The following is a 24,531-nucleotide window of genomic DNA, read 5'->3' on the forward strand; positions in this document are numbered from 1 at the left end:
GGCTCCGGCATCGTTAACATTTCCCTGACGTGTCGGCCGGCCTCTCTTGGAGACTGCCCCGCATTTTCTGAGCACCGCTGAGGTTGTTGTAGCAACCGGTCGCCCAGAAGTGAATGAAGCAGATGTGCTAGTCATCTATCACCTGACAGCTCCCACTCCCCCAACTGAGCAAGCCATCACCGTGACAGTTGGCCCAACTAGTCTCATCAATTACACTGGTACCCTGCTATTATAGCACAAGCACTTCTTCTCCTCCAACATGTTCAACCACTTCCCAGTCTGCAAGATAGGCCCTCAATTAAGACTGAATAACTTTCCCCTCTCACAGAACATCTATTTCTTCCGTCGCCATTGTACACATAGACATAGCAGATTACAAGGATTTATCATCATGGTGATATCTGAATGAACGAGGATTAATAATTAACTTCTGCTTTCATCTGAAAGCTTAACTAATGATTAAAGCTCAATTGATCACTATTTAATGAGTAATTGGTAATGTTTGTAATGAAAGTTGAACTATTGGACATTTACAGATGATCACTAATGCTGTTGTTAAAGTAAGCTGCAGGATGTTTTTTTGCTCTTGATAAAGAAGTTGAGGTGGGGAGACAATGATTATATTGTGCTGCATAGTTTATACAAGCACTGCACATAACTCAAAGGTTAAGTAATGATGCTATAACACAATATGAGACTGTCCTGGCTAGTGCACCAACATTATAGACCAGAAATGGCCAACTGAAATGATGGAAGGGGCCAGACTTTTTTTTTCTTTTTTCTTTTTTAGCTCTATTTGGGGCTACATAGGACCACACACTTCCTAATCAGCTGTATGGCAAAATGTCATTTAAAATATGAACAAAATATGTGTGTAATATATTTCATTTTTCACAATACATTTCTCAATGCATGTATAAATGATCCAGCCTTCCACAGAAAAGGGCTTGAACAATAAAAAAAATAACCACATACTGTGATCCCACGCTCCAGTGCAAAGAGCTTTCGTGCATAAAAATTACCATTCAGTGATGGCACAAAACTGCTGAACTGCAAACTAACATTAAGTGCAATAACTAATTTTGTGTGTTTTTTCACAAACGTCGACTCACTCAAAATGTTTATATTATTTATATATTATGTATGTCTGCATGTCATTCCAAATCTGCAAAAAAAATAATACTCAAATGTAGCATGGAAGTATAAGACACGGTATAGAACAAGTAAATCTTAAAAAATTCAAATAATTTTTCTTCCTAATTTTTCTTTTTTTTTAATTAATCAAGGGGCCACTAAGAGTGTGGTGTCATTTGCCCATCCCTGTTAAAGATCATAAAAAGGGAAATGCTGGATAGCAATGGTAATGACAGTAATGACTGTATTCTTATCATTTCAATTTAGCACACCACCAACATTAACCCGAAGCCAACATTTTATGGTGAGCTTATTACATTGCTTTAAAGTAAAATGCATCACTGAGAAAGTGGTTGTCAGAGGAAACAAAAATGAAATCATGCAGTGTTGGTGTTATTCTGCTCCTGTATTCCATCAGTAGTAGTCATGAAATGCAGTAAACAACAGACAGACAGAAACAGCTTCTATAACTCACACTACACAACCATGGCAGTGACAACAGGGGCCAACTTACATAGATCAGCTTTTTACAGACAAGTGTCCGAGCTTAATGTAGAATATTATGCAACAGATATAAATAACACATCCATACAAAAATAGGCTTTTACAAAATATACTCTATGAACCAATATTTACCAAAAGTGGAAAATGTGCCTGTGTTTTTGAAGCTCCGACCTAAAAAAAAAAAAAAATGGTATTCTCGGGACTAGCAGCAAACAGAGGGAAGACACAAGTGGGTCAACGTTAATATGACTGACTGATTCCTGGTGGACTCAAATCCAGTGTGTTAACAGTTTCTGGTCCCTTTAATAAACTAAGCCCTCCCAACATTTAGTTATTTGTGACCCATAATGGACAAATCAGTAGTTCTTATCCAATAAATTAATATCAATTATCTCCATTCTATAAAACACAGTATGTTAAATATTCCACATGGCTGAGTTATTCCATGCGTGAAAGACAGCAGTGTGCACGGCTCAGCCATCACGCGCGCCGTATTCCATTTCTTGTCGCCACTACAGTAAGTGTCCGTGTAGCTTCAAGTCTTTGTGCTTCAATGTGCAGTTTTTCCCTTGACAATGTTTTGCCGCACCGCATCCCTACCGACCGAAAGTCCACAGCCCAGTGGCATCTCCTCGTGCAGCGAGAGGATCCAATATGTCCGCCGAAACAAAAAGACACACGCATTCAATACCGCATGCACGCTAGCACCGTCCAATAAATATTCTCATTTGCACGTGTACACCTCTGTCCTCTCACTGCACGTGTTGCACTTCACGTAGCAGCACCACAAGAACTTGCAGTTGCACTGCCACACTCTGGAGTACTGATGCGTGTTGTAGCCGCGGCCGCAGCACATCAAGTCACAGCCGCTGATGTGCTGCATCATAGTCTTGTTGCACACCCGCCCTTGTGTCCCCAAGCTGCCCGTCAACGTGTCCGCCTCGCAGTAGTTGGGTGACTTGTCTATGTACACCAAGTCTGTATCCATGGGCTTCCGGTAAGAATATGGCTTCTTGATCTTCAGGAATTTAGGGCGCTTGTTGCGGCTGGCTTTGACCGGTTCCACGTGCACCGCATGGGCATATTTCTCTTTGAGAATGTAGCCAAGCTCGCGGAACTTGGGAAGTGTAGTCCAGCAGGTTTTGGTGGTGCAGGAGCCCGACACGCCATGACACTTGCATTCCAGTCGCATGTTCTTCTCCAGGACCTAGAAACACAAAAACTGCTTAGCAACCAAGACAATACCCCCATAATACGTCTGAAAATGTCAGCTAACTCCTATCCAACAGTAAACAGTGGCCGTTGGGTAAATGCAGAAGAAAATGGGCCTCATAATTATAAAAGTGTGTTGATATTGAGTACTAGAAATTAAGTAATTTTTAACATATCATTGTTGCAAGCTTAAACTTCTCCATGTGCCTGAAGACTGAAGGCTTGGCTCAGGGAGAAGAGGTGGGAGCGATCGGGAGGATCAAACTATTTTTGAGGTAAAAGGGGTGGGCACTATATTTTTGTTGGTAAAGTTTAGATTACGTTTCTATCAAGTACTGTATGGTTTTAACACTTCTCTAGCTTGTTTAAAGCGAAAGTCAACCCAAACATATTTTTTTTCAAGAATATGTTCTATGCAGGCCCACTAGTTGAAACAAGGCAATATGATTATTATGAAATATGAATTAAGCAGCAAAATCCACTCGTTTTTAGTCATCTCAGGCGGCGGCCATTTTGTCACTTCTGTCTACTGAAATTGACATCACAGACGCTCAGTGCTCAGGTAACGACCAATCATGGCTCAGTTTCAGAAAACAGGTGAGCTGTGATTGGTCGTTACCTGAGCCCTGAGCAACTGTGATGTCATTTTTAGTAGACAGAAGTGACAAAATGGCCGCCCCAGAGATGGCTAAAAACAGGTGGATAAACTCTTATTTCACAAATGCGACGTTTATCAGAATGCCTTGTTTCACCTAGTGGGCCTGCATAGAATGTGTTCTTGAAAAAACATGTTTGAGTTGAAAAAAAAAAAGTATGTACTGCATTGTTATATATTATAATTATTATTATTATTATTATTATTATTAGTAGTAGTAGTAGTAGTAGTAGTAGTAGTAGTAGTAGTAGTAGTATTAAGACCTGATGCTAGAGAAGAAAACAAGAGCAGATTTGAAATCAGCACAAACAATTAATCTGAAAAAGTTTCCTTGCATCTCTTATCTAAAAAATGTAGTAACAATTTGTAATCATTTTCCCACTGCTATCATGTGCAGCTCAGTGACAACATGACAAGAGAGCAGCCTGCAGTTGGGGATTAGAGGGAAGCCCATTACATTGCTGCGTTATAGCGTACACACAGAAGCCAAAATAAAGTATCAGATGTCAGCCCCTGTGTGTGCAGTCACCACACAACACACAAATGTCAAGAGTGAGCATTGGAGGCGTAGAGTGACTGGGATTACTGCTAAAGCCCGGCCTGATGACAATGAGGAGCGCTATTGGCTGGAACGAGAATTGTCTTAACAAGGTGAGTTTCCTCGTCTAACGTCGGGAGCTTCGTGTTTAAAATGGCATCTTAAACTTGTTTGTGTCCAAGTGTTCCCTCACATTATAACTCAGATTACTTCATAAAGTTGCTTGCTTCAACGGCCCTAATCCATCAGTTGTTGTGCGACCAACCCTTGTGACAGCCTTTGTCTGGAGGATTGGACCAGGGGAGCTCCTGCTCAGCGTCACGGCCTTAGATTAGCATAAATAAAGGAGGGGGGATCGCTATCAAAACAGAGAGCCCCTTTATTAGCAAAAAGAACAAAAAAGCTTGCTCAACGTTTCCTGGAAGACAAATTTGCTGTCCAGAAAAGCCAATTTGGATTCACGGCCCTGACGCGCACATAGAAAATGATCCGTTCAGGGCGATTGTTTGCGAGGTCTTTCAGGCTGCGAGGCGATGGACGTGTCGGCTGTGTGAATCGGGCTTTTCTGGCACAGGGAAAGGAAGAGTGGATATGAGTTAACTTGGCCAGAGCTACTTTTTATTCTTCACCGGGTCCTCTTTAGCTGTTTGGCACGTCACTCCACTTGGTCTTTAACCTCTTAGAGCGAATGGAGTCTCATTGTCACCCTGTGCTGAAAAGAGCAGGAGAACGCTATGTTTGTCCTCTTTGTATCCTGCCGCACAATTGTTGTGTGTCTCCGTGCTCTTTTGCTGCAAATTCTGTTCGTTTCTTCCAGGAAATGTAAGTGTATCATTATTTTAGTCATGTCTCCCAATAAGAATGAACCGACGGCAGTGAATCAAATTACACCCAATGATTGAAAGTGAATTGAAAGAGGCCGTTGAATAACACTCATCACTGCGGTCCTGTCGTGCACAAACAAGCACGAAAGCGACTGATTTATCGTATTATATTAGAGGGGCATTGGAAATGAAGGTAATTGTATAATGCCCAAGTGGTGAAGCACACAAGGGACAGGGGTAATGTCTTTTTAGACAGTGCCCATGTGTTTTCTGTGCAGTCATCTGGGTTGTAATCAATCCTTCCCACTTGGACAGTTCTTTTCCCTAAAAGCCACCTTCATTCCACTGCTTGTTCGAGCTGGGCAGATCCTTGGCAACGCTCGCCTCCGCCACTACTTGGCAGAGGTTTACAGGTCACTGCGGTTATCAGGACCCCGCTTTTGACCCACAAAAAAGAGCAACGACTTTGGAGATGGCTGCAGCTTACCTTGCGTCCCACCTCATTATTATGGAGGTTCATGAGCGTCCTTGCGTTCTGTTTGACCTCCCGGGCATCAATAAACACTTTGGAAAAGCCGAGGCCGTAGCTGATGTCCGCAGAGCAGCCTCCCCACTTCCATCCTTGGTCCCTGCTGTAGAAACCCTGCTTCTCTTTGTCACAGCTGCAGTCACTCAGGTTACCCTGCGTACAGGCGGCGGTGATGGCGTGGGCCACCCCGGCTGCGATGATGGCGTACGTAAAGGCCGCTTCTTTACTGCCTTAAAAAGCACAGAAGAAAAGGCATCGGAGTAAGGAATGTGTTTTGGTTTTTATTTTGCTCCTGTAGTCCTCCCCTTAAAGCTCTGAAACGTAATTTACTTTTGAATTTGGAGAAACTACAACATATATTATGTTGTATTTACTTATTAAACAGCTTGACTTGGCTAGACAATATGTTTTAAAGTAGTCAAGTAAAAAATATATTTGCAATAATATGTTCTGTGTCCCCACTAGTCTAAACACGGAATTCTGATTAATATTGCGTTTGGGGAATATGAATTAAGCAGCGTAATCCACCATCTTTTATCTGTCTCAGGGGGCGGCCATTTTGCCACTTGCTGTCGACTGAAAATGACATCACAGTTACTGAGGGCTCAGGTAACAACCAATCACGGCTCAGCTTCAGAAAACAGGTTGGTCGTTACCTTAGCCCTTAGGCACTGTGATGTCATTTTCAGTCGATATAAGTTACAAAATGAGATGACTAAAAACGGGTGGATTTTGCTGCTTAACTCATATCCTACAAACGCAACATTAATTTATTTAGACTAGTGGGTTTTTTTTTACTTGACTCCAGCGTCCAGTCAACTTTGAGCTGAAAGAAATGGAAGGGACAAAATTCAGTCCAATAAATGTACATGCTCAAGTAAACTAGATTTTGTGTTTGTATTTTGGGATTTTAACCAATGAATTCAATTCAGATGAACATAACATAAAATGTCATGAAATCAACATTTTAGTGCACATCAGTGTTTGTACCAATGATATCATGAACCACTAAGGCAGATGACAATGAAACAGCTACTATTCTAATTATTCCAACATTATTACAATTTCTATTCAATGTCAAATGTATACATTGTTAGTTTTAAAATAATGATACGAGATTATCAATTAACAGTATGTGGTCTGACATCATGGTCTCAGTGACATATTACTGAAGGGCTACCGTGTTTTGAAATCTGACCTGGAAACTGTCCTGCCCGTGAACCAAAATGGCCGCTGGCAGTTTAGTCAACAAAGCAGCATGAATAAGAGGGCTGTCAGGAAGGGAACAGCTATTGATCCATTCAGAAATGACACATTCTGTGTAAACTCATACGACATGAACATCTCCATCCTGGCGTTATCGCCGCCACGTCTAGTTGAACAAATCATTTACACATAGGGGAATATTGACAATTAACTAAAGGTTAATCTGACAGAGTGTGACAAATAGATTTTGGATGAAATAAGAAACGCTGCAAAGAGACGGAGCCTTATTTAAGAAATCCTTCAAGGGGAAATAAAAAATATGAGTTCGAATGTCTAAAATGCTTCCCGGAAGTAGAAGATTATATCCATCAATATGTGTATAAAAAAGCTCCTTTTGTTACTGTTTATTCACATCATCACTTTCTTTGTGTCCTCCTGCCACCGAGCTCACCAGAAGCGCCACATACAGCTGGCATGTCTTGGCTGTGTGCCACCTTTCTATCTTTGAAAGAAAGATAGAAAGGAAAAAAAAAACCCTCATATCGAGGCATAAATTATGTTGACATTTTTACAGACTGAATGGGCTCCGGGCCAAAAAACAAGGTGTGTCGGTGCACTCAGTCACATCTGAGTGCAGTGCAGTTCATTTTTCTCTGCAATTGTTGTGCCTGGCTCTTCCAAAAGAAACCATATAGGAGCACTTCATAAGACTGTACTGAGTGATGTAAGATATTTAGAAGGGTAAACTGAAATGTAGCAGTGAAAATGTCCCTTTTCTTTGCACTTGGGCCTCTCCTCAATAAGCGTATTCTTCAGCCTTAGGGGCCAATCGTAGCAAAGGGATGCACCTTGCACTACCCACACTCCTTAAGAGAACAATTGCAAGCCACACAGCCCTGCTCGGCTTTGCGCCAACAATGGCATCCATTTGCGACCACTTGGCTTCTGGGCTAATCTGATCGGTGAAACCAATCTATTTGCTATGCCTGTCCAAGCCGTGGATGTGCTGCAGGCTTTCACACCAACACCGACACTCTTGATGGGCCAAAACAACTCATTCATAAAAGGACAGCTTGTCAAAGGCAACTGACAGCATGACCAGGATTAGCTTTTCTTTTCACCGGCAGCGGGCAAGATGGTGTTATGCAGCTGGTGCAAGCTACGAAGCATTGTATAAAAATGGATTTGGAGTTTTTGTTTTATTTCAATAACACTATTATTTTATGTTAAATTTCTAGTGACACCAATAACTGTAAGAATCTTGAGCTACGATAAATTAGTCAATAATTATACCTGGTTTTGTTGTCTGATATAGTCTACACCAGGAAGGATTCTAGGGTCAGAGTTTTAGGGGGGCTGATCTCCCAGACAGGCAAGAACAATTTAACCATTTCATACATTTTAATTTCAATTACAATTTCATTCCCACATTTATGAAAGAGAAGCATTAAGACTTTTTGAGGATGGGCATTGAATCAGTTAGCTTTTAAGTAGCACATTGGCTTTAATATTTAACAGGACATACCAGCTAGCTTCTCTCGATCCAATTCAAACAGATGAAAGTGGTGCTGTCTCTGATAATCCAAAACCTTTCCTAGCTAACAAAAGAAAAATGTCATCCAACTCCTACCTTACAACATAAACTGTGAGCTGAAATTAGATTGAGCAACAGTGAGGACTGCCGAAAACCTTTCCTAGCGAAAAAAACCCCAAAATAAAACAAAAAAAAATGTCAGCTAAATACTACCTAACAACATAAACAGTGATCTGAAATTAAATTCAGAAACAATGAGGACTGGTAAGGATAATAGAGTGTTGAAGGTACTGAGTGGTAGAAGGTATGAAAGGTTCCACATAAACCAGGTTTAAGACAGATATTTACTACTTATACCAGGACTGTACTTTCAGTATATCCTTTGAAGGCACCATATTCATTTGTACAAATCAATTGAGAAGATCGGGTGGGATTGATCGGGTGGAACAAACCATTTTTAAGGTGGAAGTGTTTAGGGGGTTGCTGCAATTTTTTTGTTAAAATATTGTGTTTCACCAAAGTACTTCTGTAGCTTGTTTAAAGAAAAGGGCACAAAATTAAACAAATATTTTCTTCATTTTTAGTGGGTCTGGGATCCATTTTAGGGGTGCTTGACCAACCCATAAAATAGGCTACAAACGTCCATGGTCCACAAACAACAGCAATTATCCAATCTGTGTCAGACACATCCATCTCCATCGGAGCCAACAAGTTTCTCCAATATGGTACTTTCCTCATTGTAATTTATACCCGTGGTAACATCTACGTCCCTTACAGTGGGAGCTGCAGCACCCATCAGCAGACGGGATAAAGACCACTGTGAAACTGTGTCTCATGAGACTCTGCCTGGGATGAAAAGAAAGGCTGCGACTATTCACAAAAGCTTTGTTACAGTCTTGGATCCAGATTCCTTTTATACATGCTCGGTATATCTACCTACATAACTATATCTATGGCTACATATATATAATACATTAACTTCCCATAAGCAAGCAGTTATCTTGTGCCCTAAAATATAAATTGCACTGTCATACTATTTTCACAATTGAGAGAATTAAACATACATCATTAGATAACAAGAATAACTGTATTTGCAGCAAGATTACAGACAAATTGACATGAATGTTTCGATTTTTTTTTCTTGCAGTGATTAAGTGCACCAGCTACTATTTGCATTATCGGGGAGTTTGCTTCAACTGGTTATACAATTCTTCACTTTCACTGAACGATGTTATGACCACCAGAATTTGTTTATACAGCTCAAGTCGTACAGACTTGCAATGTGCATGCAAACACACAACAGGCAAATAACTTTCACGCTAGGGCGCGCACAATTGCGCACCGAGGAAACGGATTCTATTTTCTAATTGTTAACAAACATGAACAGATAGCAACATACCCACTTTCAACTCTTTTCCGAAGACGGTCCTCTCTCCCAGGGCCGAGCAGTTCCAGCGGCCGTTTTTGAACTGGAACTGACATTCGTTGATGCCCATTTGCGCGCCCTCTCCGATGACGATAATGGCATCGGGGCGACTCTGGCAAATAATCCGCTGTCTCGGGGCCAAACCGGGGATTTTGTTACAGATTATGCTCGCTCCAAGGGCCACCACCGACGAGAAGCCCCTGTGAAGGGGGAAAAAATGTTGACTGCAAGTTCTACCTTGAAGAAAGTTAAGAGGCAGGTGCAATTCCACGTCCAAAAGGTTTCGTAATTTACACAAAACCAGAGCATATTCAACAAGCGCAAAAATTGTAGGACACTACTACTTTCAAATACTAGGAATTTAGGATGCTGACGACTTTAACAGGTGGCAGGATTGTCATTACTTCTAAATAGTGTAAACATGTCTTGATTGTGGTTAATTGCAAATCAATGACACAAAGTAGTGCTTTGGAGAGCGTACACTCGGGTATTAATTAAGCGACTACATCGTGGCGCGTATATCAAAACAAGCGCAGCTCACCCAATTTTCAGGTAAACAATTCCCAGACAAAGTAAAACTCTTAAAATCCAGCGCCGAGTTCTCCGACTCATCGCGGCCTCACTGTCATGCAATGACTGCTGGAGCTGAGGAGGAACTCGATTCGCTTAGTCTCCGATCGATCACAGCACAGGTAACTCCAAAGGGAAGTCCACAAGCGGGGAAAACATTTAAAAATAAATAAATAAATAATTTGCCAAGCGGAGCCAAAGTCCCTTTAGGTGGCCCCCTTGTCGCCGGGCCCTGTTGTCATTGCGATGATGATGTCATAACAGGTAAGCCTCAGGTGGGGAACAAGTGCGATAGTCTATTTCTCACAGTTCTTGAGCTACCAGCACGACTCGGCTTTATATCGAGCTCATCTACGTGGGCGTGGCCGCGGGAGACTTGCTTGGGGCCCCACCGAAGAATCTCTTTCTCTCTCTCTTCTCTCTCTCTCTCTCTCTCTCTCTCTCTCTCTCTCTCTCTCTCTCTCTCTCTCTCTCTCTCTCTCTCTCTCTCTCTCTCACCCTCTCTCTCTCTCTCTCTCTAAAAAAACAGGACGTTCAGGTGTCGGATTCATGTTCCAGGGCCTGATAACAACACGTTTAAAATTTTTAAATTGTTCTAAATTTAAAAAAAATGAAATCTCCATAGCATGTTGCTCCAATCAAAAAAAACCTAGAATGACCAACATTTAATACAGTATAGCCTGAAGTAAATGAGTCAGCTCAAGTGCTCATTGTATGTTATTGTTATGCTATTGTAGGACACTGTAATATTATGTACAATTTGAAAATCAACAATGCATAGGAAAATAAAAATTTTAATCAAATAACGATTCAATTAAGATGTCGGGCACGTAAACGTTAAATAACATTTCTACCTAAATGTTTGAAAGCAAACAGTTATGAGAAATTAAATGCAATTGTATTTTACTTAAATAACTGAGCCGGCCGACAAATGTACTGCGTTGGATTAAAACAAAAAGTTTAACCCGGAGCAGTTTAATTTAGTGATGTTTTCACAACCCACTATTCAGGTAGCCTGCATACCACTATAGTGGTACACAAACCACAGTTGGAAAATCACTGGTTTGTGCTGACTTCATGGTTTACTGCAACTATACTAGCTTTGGATGTGTCCTTGCAGTGTCAATGGAACTTTTCAGTTGTGTAGTTGATGTTGACCAATCATCTGCCTCTCACTGCCCCCTGTTAGCCACCAGCAGGCAGCATCTAGTAAGGACCCATATGTGGGGGATTCTTGTCATTGTTTTTGAAGTGTGAAGCAGTCCTATTGATATAGGCCAATGGCAGCAATCTTTCAAGGCCCCCTTCAGCTTGGGGCCCGAGGCAATTGCCTGGATTGCCTGCCTTGTTGTGGCGTCTCTGGGTTTGTTCTCTTCCAACGTTGATTTTCCACCGTTAATGTACAAAACAGAATTAGCAAGGCGCCATCATCTGTGTTAACAAGCCCAATAGAACAAAACAAATGTACACCAATTAGGCTCACCATGTAGAGCAGAGAAATAAAGATAGGGAGATAAATCAGGAGCAAAGTCAGATAAAGACAAACATATGTCAAGTCAGGCTTATTCATACACATCGATTTACCAATTGGATCTCTGTTGAGAGAAAGTAACAAGCTCTTTTTTCACCACAGCACCTTGGTCGCCTTGCATTTGCCCCCACCTAAAATGTAAAAATCAACACTGACTGTAATTCAAGGATCTCTTGTTTTTCCACGTGTAACACAGAAGAGAAGAGCATCTGTTAGATTTCTCTTCTGCAGCACATGACTGTATGAGCCTTCATTTCATCAATAATGGAACCAACGCAGCGTTTGAAAAAGATCTTTCTCTGGCTTTCATTCTCCACTGCAGCAGTAGGTTTTGGTCAGACTTTTACTTGAGTACAACATTGTTATTTTAAAGGGACTATGCGGCTAGGATGGCCCATTTTTCCACTGAAAAACTCTCTTTATGTATTTTTTGATCAGGAAAATGAGGCTACCTTGGAGTTACAATTTGTTTTGGAGAAATCCGTAAATAACTAACTACTCTTGTCGTGCCTCTTTTTCCTCTACAATACGAACATGAGCTTCCGCCGCCCCACCCCCCCAATCCCCACTCCCCCTTTTTTAAATCTTGAAAATAGACAGTGTCATAGGCAGAAACAAATGGGCTTATATGCTTGGTCCATGTATTTTTTTAAGTTTTCCATCTATCGTTTTTCGTCTACAAAATGGGCGTCCGTCATAAGTGGTTAGGCGGACCGTTTCGTCACATAGGCGGAATGTCGAGCTCTGTTTATAATGCCCTAAAACTACACTCAGTCGGCACCAAGCATTATGTGGACATCGCTACTTATCAGTGGCGTAGCTGGGCTGTATTACACATGGGTTCTGAGGTCAAAGGGCCCGACATTGCACATGCGAATAGAGAACAGTAAAAAGCCAAAACAGTAAGGAATAAGTAAGCCAGGAACAGACCATGACAGTGATGAGAATTGCCTTGTTTTATTGCCATCCATTCCCACTCTTTCCCCAGACCCTATACAAACAGGAAAATAAATAAATAAATGACATACATGACCACCATAAATAACAACACATAAATACATTTTTACCAAACAAAATCCCGATACAAATAAATACTAAAAATAAAATTTGAATAAAATAACTTAAGACGCCTTTACATTCCAATGACAGGAATATCATCATCTTCTCAATACAATCCACAAAATAAAACGTGGCTCCAGTAAACAACTCAAGGTGCCATTGCACCACCAGGCATAAAAATCTAAGAATAACTTCAGTAAGCATAAAAGTGCAGCTGCATGACAGCAAAAAGGGCTATTCGAGAAATACAAAATAAATTAGTTGATAAGTCTTACATTTCATACATTGACAATTCCCAGCTAAATTCAACAGGAAGTTTGTAATCCCGCCATCAAAATAATTACAGTCACACAGGCCTGTTTTTCTTTAATAACAAAATATAAGATTTACTTTAGGTCTTAAAGACACTCAGAGACTCTTTTGCGTCAAAAAAAGAAAAGAAAAAAAAAAAGCCAGGACAAGAAGTAAGATGCTGATAGTTTTGGCTGCGTTAGCACAAGCTCACTGCTGTCTGCAACACGTAGCCGCAGCCAGAAAGAAGCTAGTGTTTGTTCCGCTAGCTTCGGCTGCATAAGCAGCTAGAAGCTCACTGCCACGGGGCTGCCACGGGGCTGCCACGGGGCTGCCACGGGGCTGCCACGGGGCTGCCACGGGGCTGCCACGGGGCTGCCACGGGGCTGCCACAGAGCGCCACAGCGGTTAGGTCCTTGGCCCTGGTACTGAGACGATGATGTCTGCGCAAGGAGGTTTTCAACGATAGTCGATCCTGAGGAGTTGAAGGAATTTAGGCAGCATCACAATTCGGGCTGCAGAGTGAGGCAGCCGTGGATTCTTATTCAAGTAGGCCATTTCCATCCAAACTCCTACCAAAACACTTCATCTTCCAAGTCAGAATCATTGACATTATCAGTACTCTGCTTGGTCCATCCCATTTGTTTTCTTTCACTTAATTATTCGAGCTTCATGAGAAAATGACACCCAGCAAATAAGTAAACAATAGCATTAGGCTCTCCTTGTCCCTGTGCCGACGTCATCACACCTTCTTTATTTCAAAAGTGGGTGTTATTAAGAATGCCGAATACTGACACAAAACAAGCCTAAAATCACCAATGTGTCATTTGTGTAATTCCTGGGTTCCTTTCGTGACTCAAATAGCTACAACAATGAAGACTAACTATCTGGCTCACAATCATATAAGATCTTCATATGTTGTAATTAATGTCACAGGTTTGGTTACAGGACATTATAATTTGATATCAAATCTTCACACTTTTTGCCGTAGTCTTTACATACATATACAATTCAAATTTTTATATTAACCACATTTTTAAAATATGAGAGACACAAAACATGAGGAAGAAGAAAAAAGTGTGTGCGGTGGTCTCGAGGTGACCAACACAGAATTGTCAGTGTCCTGCACCATACCAAGGCGGACCTAATAGATGTATAGCATGGTGCCACTGGGCAGCATAACAGTAGTAAATGTGTACTTAAAATGTCATATGAGCCTCACTTTTCAAACTTTATTATTAGTTTCACTCGCAAAATCTGTTGTTATACAACACCTCATCTCTATTGTATTCTGAGCATTTAGTGACTATTCCTTTCATAAAAAAATAAAAACAAAATAAGGACAAAAGGTCTTTCCCCAACACACATAGACACACGTACACTTCTTTGGCTATTAGTGGTTATTGAGGGTTTATTTTGTACTTTTTTCTTTGTTTTTCTTTTTTTTGGGGGGGGGGGGACTGAATCCCACCCAGTTTGTTAATTTAATTTCTCAAACCAGCAAAAGTTGCAGTTAAACTTTACGTACATCCATCAAAAAATAAAATAAATAATCACCAGATTTTTCCTAAACATGCCCGGCCCCAGAGTGACTATTTCACCATTTCTAATCTCGCGAGGTAAACTCACATTTGGTATGTTTATAAATCTGGTTTATGTTTTAATTGCAAGTGTATTTATAATTTCGTCCACTGTATGTCTCCTTTTGTTTTGTGGTACGACGAGGCATTTTATCGGACTGATTTCCCTTTATGAGGGCGACACTTAGTGGCAGGAAGACTGTCATGCGCGCGACCTCCCTGATTTCTACCTGCTTTCTTCACAAGACGAGAAAATAGAACGTCAGTATGGACACCCAGCACTTGATCAGCGATTGTCTTATTCATATATTTACATTTTTAACCGAGGAAGATTTAACCAGGGCTTCGATCGTGTGCACGGTAAGGAGATCCAGCATGCGGAAGTAGCTTTGACAACCAAAACACTCAAACTAGTTGTGTTTTCCAGGACTGGCACAATGCTGCCGAGACTCCGTGGTTATGGAGGTGAGTTTTTTTGTGTGTAAATACATTTCTAGAGTCCACAGAAGCGTTAAATCGGCGTTTCCTCTTCTCAGGAGGATGTGCTTGCAGCGATGGGGCTTTTGTAGCCAGGCTGTGTTGGCGAGCGCTCACGTCAATCACTCATGGAAGAAATACTTACTGCGACGATCCCATTTGGAGACAAAAATGAAGGAAGGTCGAAATGGGGGTTACACTTGCAAGAGTCTCCGAGGCCACACAGGTATGTGAAACATCAAAAGCCGGTTTGAGCCCAAGGTTGCAAAAGTACTAATACCCTGTACCTAGGTGGAAGTGCAGATACTGTACTTGAGCTAATAATAATAGTAATCTGGTAAAAGTAGGGTATCCCGCCCCACTTAGTTACTTTACCCCCACTGCCAATGTCCCCTGATCTCACTCTGTCAATCAATCAAAACGACTTTTTTGACGTGTTTTTTACATGATGTCTTTTTCGACTTTTCGACTGCTGGTCCTTCCCTTTGGAATGACCTCCGATTGAATGTTAGGCAATCCCCCTCTCTGTCCACTTTTAAAACCCGGTTGAAGGCACATTTCTATTCGCTGGCTCTTGATCAGACCTTTAATTTTTGGCTCTTTTCAGTGTCAATTGTATATAGTGTTTTATGTTAATTTATTATTTTTATTATTATTTACTGATTATTGTTTGTAAAGTGCTTTGTTACAGCTCCAGCTGTTATGAAATGCACTATATAAATAAGATTGTATTGTATTGTATTGTATTGTATCATCTATGGTAAAAAGTAACTCACCTGAGAAAGAGTAGAAAGTACACATATGTTTTCATAAGGAGTAATGGTAACAAGCCAGGATAATAAATACTCAAGCACGGATGCATTTCTTTCCACCACTGGTTTTCCCGGCTCCAGTTTGACTTTATGTCTTCCATTAGGGCGAATAGTAGGCTTGATCTACCTGCAGGGGAGCTCACCTCTGGGTCCTGACCTCTGGGACACCCCAACCACAGTCTGCAGTGCTGCTACTGATGGTACAGTCCGGGCATGGAACATCCAGAATGTTAGTGGACAATCTCCAGAATTTCACCACAAAATTTGACTAATAATTAAATGGATATTTAATAACAAACAGCTTCACAACTTGAATTTGTAAGTCAGAAAGTGCTGCCAACTATCAGTAACCACATATTTGCATGTAAAGAAAAAACACTTTCTAAGCGATATATAAAGCAATCAAATAAAAAAAACAACTCTTAAGTAGAGCAATAATTGAACATGCCTTTTTGTGCAGTGTGCTGACATATTCTTACGTCGGGTAATGTTTTTTGGAGGCAAGCTCAAGGTAGAAATTCACCTCAAAGCATCAATTACCAGTACTGCTATGCCATGCTGTCATGGTGATTGCAATAATATGCAGTGATGTATAACCTAGATTTAAATCCTTGTGTGGGATATGTGTGATTCACCTTGTATGGCATATGTTTGAGTGGATGCAAAATCTCACCAAAATCTCTGCTGTGCTGACAATCATCCAAATTTTGCAAATTAAAATCCTGAAACTCCTGAACCTGAGAGGGTTACCTAATTTAAGTTTATTTCATCTCAGGGTCAACTCGTGTGGTGCACTGCCAAGCAGTGTCCTTTGTCGAGCATCGTAAGTGACGAGCAGCGTGACTTTGTCATCACAGCAGACTCTGTTGGCCTGATCAAGGTTTGGCAAGGTCAGACTGGCCAGGAGGTGGCGTCCTATTCTGCCGCATCGACACACTGTACATTGCTACAGTATAATAAGGACAATGATTGGTTTCTATCTGTAAGTAGACTGTCTTTTTTTGCATTTTTAAAATGAACACTCCGATTGTAATTTACGCAGTAGTAGTTACCGGTGTATATCCTGCTCGTATTTTTGTCAAGGTTGGGACGGGTCAAGGGTCAGTGTGTACACTAGCTGGAACAGCTTTGACTAAAAAATCCAGTAAAATGGTATGTGACGGCTTTAATGTCAACATACTCCTGGTTTCGCCTGACAAGAAATGGATCACAGCTGGCTCCAAGGACAATGTTGATTTAAGTCCAAAGGTATGTCTAGTTTTGTTGGATAGTGACTTAATTGTGTTTGACAAATTGCTATTAAGAAATATTCATATTTGTCTGGGCAGGTGATGTATGCTGATAGTTTAACCTCCCCATGTGAGGACGAAGCCCCACTGTGCCAGTTAGTGCCGGTCACTGGGTGCCAGGCTGCCGTCTTCATCCCCACGCAGTCTGCCAGACTGGCCACGGTCCACTGCAACGATAGCACTAACAACAAAGCACTCACTGTCTTCGATGTCAGCATTAAAAAGTCAAAGTACACGTCCCAGATCCAAGGTGAGAAAGGACAAACTGTGTAAAACAAGTAAGATACCTGCCTATAGAGGTCACATTTGGTGTGTGTCATACATAGAGATTAGGGGGTTATCTTTCTGAATAGCACTTATTCAGTAAATTACTTAGAATACAAGTGTCTAGTGTCTGTTTCATTTTAAGTACATGTGGAAATAGAGAAAATTACATTTTTAAAAAAAGATTTTCCCTTTAGTCCAACAGATAGAGTCCTTTCCTTTGACACTGAATAGCACATCCTCCAACATTCTTCTTGAGGCGAAGGACAGCAACTCCATTGTAATGGCAGCTGATCGTCATCTCTGGGTGTATTCTCTGAAAGGAGCCTTGCTCGCGAGCTTTATAGAGCACACAATGCCAATTACTTCTCTATGTGTGGTAAGATTTTTTTTTTTTTTACTTAAAAGTCAAGTTAAACCTTTTTGTTTTTACAATAATGTGCCCCCACTAGCCTAAACATGACATTCTGATTAATATTGTATTTGTCAAATATGAATAATGCTGCAAAAGCCACCCATTTTTATCTATCTCAGGGGCGGCCATTTTGCCACTTGCTGTTGACTAAAAATGACATCACAGTGCCTAAGGCTCAGGTAACAACCAATCACGGCTCAGCTGTTTTATAGATTTGGTCATGTGACGTTCGCAAGCTGAGCCCTTAGGCATTATGTCATTTTCAGTCCACAGCAAGTGTGAAATTGGCCGCCCCGAGATGGATACAAATGGAAAATTATTTAGAATGCCATGTTTAGACTAGTGGGGATGCATAGAACATATTGCAAAAAGAATTTTTGAGTTGACTTCCCCCTTTAAAAGCTTTTATTTACAGTATTGCACAAAATGCACAATTTTATATTACTTTTGCTGAATATCCAATATGAAACTAACTTCAAAGTGAAGAAAATGGTCACAATGAAGACTTCAAAAAGTCTGAATGAAACAATAATGCAAGGTAGCAACATTGTGAGGTACTATTTATAATGGTCACTAATGATGGTGACATTTCACAGGACAGCTTCCGTGTGGTAACAGCATCTCAGGACCTTTCTTTGCGTGTGCTGACCTGGAAACATGACAGAGATGGTGGGTTGACCTTGGAGAGTCGATACCATTTACTGGGAGGTTCTCACACGATGTCCAGGTGTGTTCCAACATTTGGATTTCTGCGCGCCATTAAAAATGAGCCAGAATGTGTATTGTATCTAATGTCATGCCTCTTTGTTTCCTGTGCCTTTAGAGGGTTCAGCCTGGTCTCTTGTGACTACTCCAGCATTGTTGGTTCAGTTGAAGGGAAGGATGGCAAAGATGTCTTAAAAGCTTACACGTTCACTTCCTGACCCCGCAAAAAGTGGCAACATCATTTTTGCACAGCCCCCGAAAAAGAGGAACATTTATCATTCAATGTAAATTACGCATGCTTTTATTGTTTAGTCTTTTGGTTATTTACAAAAGGATAACATTGTTACCCCAAAGGCAATGATATACTCTAATGTGCACAATAACAAACCTGTGTAGGTGTACTTGACTAGTTCCGGAGCTGAATGTGACCAGTCTTAAGGCAGAACACTTGCATAAAAAATGTTCTTCGTTGCAGGGCTGAAGAAATGCTAGGGCAGTACATACACGTCACTATTTGTATTCATCTCACAACATCACATAATTAATGACAGAATAAATATTTTCATCGTAAGGCACAAAGTGTCCCCTCCATGTTTCCATATGTAGTACCTACACTAAAGATATAGGCTCTTCTGCTTTGGTGGCAACGCATCTCATGTCCTCAAGGATACACCGGAGGACTATAGTCATGGACTCATACACTTGGCTTCCATTGTTGGAACTGCTTTCCATCTGTTGAAAGGTGAACATCGGATGCCGTTGTTGACAAAGAATTTGGACTGTATTTGTGAAACGGACTGAAATTCTTACCCAAGTAAAAGCCTTGATAGTACGATTCAGAAATGCATGTTCAACCTCCTCAGGTACTGTCAGTAACTGAGCCATACAGTCCAGTATGCACATTAATGTTTCTTTGGGTGCCTGTGTGGACATTGAGCAAACATAAGTGGCTGAAGATAACAGCCTAGGTACATAATGTGCGCAGATTGTTTTTCATTTGTGGCTTAACGGCGAGCTTTTACCTGGCCAAGTGTGTTGAGGACAGTTTGAGCGTCACTGTTTTCAGGCTTCAGGGCCATGGCATCCTGCAGGCAGATGACTGGCTCCTTAAGCTGCTCCAACCATGCCCACATCAGACCTGTGAGGATGAAGGGATCCCGCTCCATGCACAGCCTTTCCCATGCACCGCCTTGATTCAGCTCTGCCTGCAAGCACACGTCGAGTGTAATCTTAATTTGTTTCAGCACTCACATTTGTTAGCTGTTCACAGTGACACACCAACAGTCCTATTTGAAATACTGTATTTGACACATAGTTAGCTGACGCAAAACATTCACTTAACAACACGGTCACTTTCAGACACCTGGCATGACCGACTGTAAATTGACATTTTAAAAGCAATTATCTTGAAAACTAGGAAGTCTAACTCAGTTTAGGTGCTGAACATCCAAAGTGATTTTCTGCCTGAGTTCATCAATGATGATTGACACAGAGCAGCTCTAACAAAAATGTAACTATGAAATCTCAATCTGATTCGACCCTGTAAAAAAACTCAAAAAAAGTTGGATTGACTCAAAATGTTATTGTTTTAAATTGGTCAATTTAACTAAATATTTGAAGTTTTGCTGTTGTGAAAATGGGCTGTCCTGCATGAGGAATGAGGAAATAAGAGTTTACAGTACTGCTGTTCCCTTGTATTGGTCCCCCAACTTAATTAAATAAGTACAAACAACTAAGATATAAGTAAAAGCAACTCAGCAAATTGTTTTGGAGCAAACGATTTCCTTGTTTTGTTGTGCTAAATGAATATTGTTGCCAAGAATGACAATGATTAATATTTTTAAAATTCCTCCAATTTAAATGACGTTTTTTACAGGGTATATATTCTGTTTAAAATGTCAACATTTGGCAAAATTTGTGGCCCGTGCGATGGCGTCAACCTTTTTGAGATACCCTGTATTGTCACTGTACAATTGATCTGTATCAATTACCTGCCATGTCAACACTTTGTTCCTGTGCTCTTCCGCCCCATCCAGAAAAAGGTCCACTGCAAGAGCCTGTGCCACCAGCAGCCTCCTGGCCTCCAGAGACAACTCTGACTGCAGGGTGATGCACGGCACCTCTGACTGCTCCTCATCTCGATGCTGCGACTTCCTCCCATTTTCTGTCAACTCTTCCCTCTGCTCAGCCTTCAATCTGGAGAGCATGCTACCTTTTTGGAGTGGGCCATTGTGTCCAACAGACCCACTGCGCTGGATGGGGATCTGCTTGACTTTTTTCAACAAAATGGATCCATCCCGTTCATCATTCTTGACTTGCCAGAGCGATCCTGTGGAGCTTTGGGAGATGTCAGATGTATTACTATTCCAACTCTTCCACTGGGTTGCCGGTTGACCGGATTCAGATGGGGAAATTGGCCTGGCCACGTTACCCTGTGAGAGGGAGCCCAAGGGCTGTGTAAGGAGGTTGAGCTGCGAACCCAAACGTCTTAGGTCAGTCTCACTGTAACTAAGACTCTTGCGATGGTAGAAGATGGGCGGTTCATGAAAATGTCTCGGTAAGGTGGGGGAACCTGGCAAGCGAGGCTCCTTTGTACACAACTGAGGTCCAAGCTTTTCAATGATGCTCAAGGTCATCTCGATATCGTGGATGTCCGGCGCCTCCAAAATGTCCTCCTCGATCACTTGTCGATTCTCCGCAATATCCAACAGCAGCCGGGACACGAGTTGGACAATCTTTGGCAGGTACCTCAGTTCTTTACGCTCAAGGCCATGCAGAATGTGTCTCTGACGATTGAGGTACTGGGTCAAGGTGACAGGTTGGGATCGAGGCTGAGTACAAGAAAACACACTCCTTAAAGGGGCGAGGAACTGGACAAACTCACGGACACAGCTCAGCTGACTGCGCGTCTGGATGGAGCCAGGGCGTTTAGCCCTGACATACAAGATGGCTTGATTGGCTGTCATCCTGGTGGCATAGGCCAAAAAACATGCCATTAACACACCTAAGAAAAAGGCAGAAAAACTATGTTGTGACACTGCGCCATGGTGAAAGGTCAAACACTTGAGTGAACATTCCAGGTGCAGCTCTACCTGTTCTCCCAAGACCTGCATGACAGTGCACCGCTATCTTCCCCTCCTGCAGTGCAAAGGCCATAACTTTCACAATGTCCAGGACAGTAGTAAGGTTGGCCACTCCATAGTCACTCCAACCAAAGTTGTAGAAATAAACTGGAATCAACAGCGGAATAGACTTGAGTAGCATTATACACTCACCAAAATCAACAAAGCACTTACTGTTATTTTCCATAAAGGCCTCTGGGTTGTAGGAGAAACCACTCTCTGGCTCCAGAGGGTTTCCGCAGCTTGCATGCTCGCCAGGTATCTGTAGGTTGATCACCGTTTTAATGCCATTCCTTGAAATGAACAAGACTCCCGGTCAGCAAGTGGTGTGCGCTCATACTGCCTGCTGAGAGACCTCGGAACAAAAGTTGCATAGACCTTCTGAATTGCTCGATAATGTTATACTTCTCAATGACTTCAGTCGAGGGCCTGGACATCGCAAGAAGATGATCAGTCACCCTGAAAGAAAATGCAGACATTAAATCCAATGACGCAAAAAAAAAAAAAAAAAAAAGTCACTTTGCACTTTGACCAAGATTGAAGGTGGACGTGTACCATGATGAGTAGAGGCCTTTAATCGCCTGTTGGTCATCACGCCAGAAATTTGGGTTGTCATACTTGCAGCCTTGACCTCCACAGCCGATAGAACACTGCATATGGGCCGGAATGACATAGCGAAACGCCTCTCCAAATATAGTATAATTTGCCCTGGGAGCTCTAACTGCAAAGAAGTAACATCAAACGAGTACTGTAGAAGTGATTACATCAAAATTTCAGAAATAGAGCAGAAGAGTTTAATCTCTAACAGCTGAATCATTAAGATCATGAGTAGCAAATGCTCATTCAGTGAGTCTAATCTTTGTGTGGTATTACACACCTGCTGTCAGTAAAAATAGCAATCCCTTTGGCACAATATTACATTTTAGCCTTTAAATAACATACAAACTGCCCCCGTAGCAATTATAACTTACTGAATTCCATCAGAGCACCCCCATGGGACCTTTCATGAAGCGCCATATGAATGTCCCCTTAGGCTGATGTCCACAGTCATAGCATAGTCTGAACACACAAATCCACCAGTTGGAGCCAAAATGAAATTACAGGATCACTGGTTATCTACATCAAATCCATGCTATATATTACCTGTTAGTTTGTGTGAAAACTATTGTTAAACATGAATCCATCAGCAATCAAATAGGAACGGAAAAAAAAAAACATTTACCTGTAAGTGACTCTCAGGTGAGCACCATCTCAGGGCTCTAATGCCCTACAGCTGCCAAAATATGTGACATCAACCTCTCCAGCTCTGACGTTATCGCTCTCTCTTTGGATCTGTGCAAAGTCAATCCTTTGGCCTCGCTTGATTTGATTCGCCTCAGATTATCTCTGTGTGTCGGGGTGGGGCTGTCCACTTGGATATTGTGGTCCCTCCAAATCTCTACCTCATCGTGATGGCAAGTCCAGTACAGTAATAAGAGAAATTAAAAACAGTTTGGAAAAGTAGGAAAGGTGTGGGCTGTGTAAAGACACAGGTTGCTCAGGTTCTTCCTCTTATTCTTAGTCTAGAGTGGGATAGTGTTGGGCTATTCCTGTCTCCCCTGGGATTAGACTGGTAATCTTATTATTGTACCAGTATAAAATAAAGCACCTACTACTCAACAAAAATCATACTATGATCACATCAACTTTGCCTTCTGTTGCAATGTTTGGATCTGCAATCATCTGCTAATATATTCATATGTGAAATTGCTAAAGGTGCATCATTTATAAACACATATCCATTTCATTTGGACAGATTATGTCCATGTTATTATATGTTTATCATGGAAGGGTTTGAGAAACGTCTTCCAATGTGCTAATGTTCTACAAATAGTGCTACCTTAGTGACATAGCCAAAAGATCAAATCTGATTGGTTTACCCTACGTCTTACAAAAGCTGGTTAGGTTTAGTTTAGCCGAAGAGATCGGTTTATGATGTCTACCTTTTGGGATAACCTCCAAAGCCTATAAGATCAATGCAAAGAAAAAGCTGCTCATCGTCCCATTTAGATCAGCATCTATGAATGTCAAATGTGGTGCATTGTCCTAAGTTACATACTCCATATGAAATTAGTTGATTTTATATCAAGCCTTAAAAGGATTTTTTCTCTTTAACATGATGAAATATTTTAGCACATTAAAGAAGCAAATCTTTAACCTGAATTAAAGAAAATATTGGTATTAAATTCTAAAGAATTGCAAACAGACCCTTTTCTATCCATCTATCTATCCATCTATCTAACTACCTACCTACCTACCTACCTGCCTGCTTTCCTATCTACCGATTTACCTAGCTACTTACCTACCTAGCCACAGTACGCGTTAAACCGAACGTCAACCTCACCGCCATATTGCATGTGGCAAAGTTTAGCGATAGGAGATAAAGGCTAAATCCCATTTCTTGATTTGCAACCTCCTCGGTCTTCGATCCTCGCTCATCTGTTTGCATGTTAGATGTTCCATCCAGAGATCCAATCAAGGGATCGACGAGAAAAACAAAGGAGCCAGCAGCGAAGACGGACAAACGTTGGGAGAAATCAGACGTTCGCTCTTCGCTGTCGTCATTTCATAGAGACGTCGATTAAAGATGACGTCATGCCTTTGAGGGGGAAAAAAAACCCGTCTCCATACCATAGCTGAGGCATAATACAGAGCAAGTCCACTGACCACTACATGCTTTGTTTCACACAGGCATTTAAGGGGATCCCCCAAAAAAGCACTTATGGCCAAACTATCCATAAAATCATGAACGAAAGTGCATATATTTAACTTGTATATTTATATACAACTCCAATCGAACATGGCTAAATGATCA

The 24,531-nt window shown here is 41.4% G+C and overlaps 3 protein-coding genes across 3 annotated transcripts; 1 reads left to right on the plus strand and 2 right to left on the minus strand.

Moving 5' to 3' along the window:
• Nucleotides 1–869: 869 nt before the first annotated feature.
• LOC147153067 (protein Wnt-7a) lies at nt 870–10,424 on the minus strand. Its single transcript, XM_086023529.1, has 4 exons — nt 10,104–10,424; nt 9,536–9,762; nt 5,355–5,626; nt 870–2,845 (listed from the first exon to the last, which is right to left on the minus strand). Exons 1-4 carry the CDS (start codon nt 10,172–10,174, stop codon nt 2,363–2,365), a joined length of 1,053 nt encoding a protein of 350 aa, XP_085879655.1. The 5' UTR covers nt 10,175–10,424; the 3' UTR covers nt 870–2,362.
• Nucleotides 10,425–14,775: 4,351 nt separating this feature from the next.
• On the plus strand, nt 14,776–23,855 carry fbxw12 (F-box and WD repeat domain containing 12). Its single transcript, XM_086023554.1, has 11 exons — nt 14,776–14,953; nt 15,021–15,058; nt 15,130–15,296; nt 15,987–16,111; nt 16,658–16,864; nt 16,966–17,130; nt 17,211–17,421; nt 17,633–17,814; nt 18,447–18,577; nt 18,674–19,779; nt 20,592–23,855. The coding sequence occupies exons 1-10, from the start codon at nt 14,861–14,863 to the stop codon at nt 18,771–18,773; spliced, it is 1,419 nt and encodes a 472-aa protein (XP_085879680.1). The 5' UTR covers nt 14,776–14,860; the 3' UTR covers nt 18,774–19,779; nt 20,592–23,855.
• ptpdc1b (protein tyrosine phosphatase domain containing 1b) lies at nt 18,839–24,300 on the minus strand. The gene is made up of 10 exons (XM_086023540.1): nt 22,900–24,300; nt 22,649–22,736; nt 22,233–22,398; nt 22,056–22,136; nt 21,852–21,970; nt 21,648–21,785; nt 20,547–21,559; nt 19,578–19,760; nt 19,366–19,476; nt 18,839–19,287 (listed from the first exon to the last, which is right to left on the minus strand). Exons 2-10 carry the CDS (start codon nt 22,692–22,694, stop codon nt 19,165–19,167), a joined length of 1,980 nt encoding a protein of 659 aa, XP_085879666.1. The 5' UTR covers nt 22,695–22,736; nt 22,900–24,300; the 3' UTR covers nt 18,839–19,164.
• Nucleotides 24,301–24,531: the final 231 nt, after the last annotated feature.

This window comes from Filicampus tigris, chromosome 1, assembly GCF_054856515.1.
Source record: "Filicampus tigris isolate MCC_2025a chromosome 1, RoL_Ftig_1.0, whole genome shotgun sequence".
NCBI lineage: Eukaryota > Metazoa > Chordata > Actinopteri > Syngnathiformes > Syngnathidae > Filicampus > Filicampus tigris.

Bases quoted from the DNA above. Each gene is read 5' to 3' on its own strand.
- fbxw12 (XM_086023554.1), top strand. From the start codon at position 14,861: ATGGACACCCAGCACTTGATCAGCGATTGTCTTATTCATATATTTACA. The intron at 15,297-15,986 runs GTATGTGAAACA...GTCTTCCATTAG, and splicing joins GAGTCTCCGAGGCCACACAG to GGCGAATAGTAGGCTTGATC. The intron at 18,578-18,673 runs GTGTGTTCCAAC...CTGTGCCTTTAG, and splicing joins GGTTCTCACACGATGTCCAG to AGGGTTCAGCCTGGTCTCTT.
- LOC147153067 (XM_086023529.1), bottom strand. From the start codon at position 10,174: ATGAGTCGGAGAACTCGGCGCTGGATTTTAAGAGTTTTACTTTGTCTG. The intron at 9,763-10,103 runs GTGAGCTGCGCT...CCCCCTTCACAG, and splicing joins ATTGTTTACCTGAAAATTGG to GGGCTTCTCGTCGGTGGTGG. The intron at 2,846-5,354 runs GTAAGCTGCAGC...TTGTGTTTCTAG, and splicing joins ATAATGAGGTGGGACGCAAG to GTCCTGGAGAAGAACATGCG.
- ptpdc1b (XM_086023540.1), bottom strand. From the start codon at position 22,694: ATGGCGCTTCATGAAAGGTCCCATGGGGGTGCTCTGATGGAATTCA. The intron at 22,137-22,232 runs GTACACGTCCAC...ATTTTCTTTCAG, and splicing joins AAAGGCCTCTACTCATCATG to GGTGACTGATCATCTTCTTG. The intron at 19,288-19,365 runs GTAAGAATTTCA...ACCTTTCAACAG, and splicing joins CTATCAAGGCTTTTACTTGG to ATGGAAAGCAGTTCCAACAA.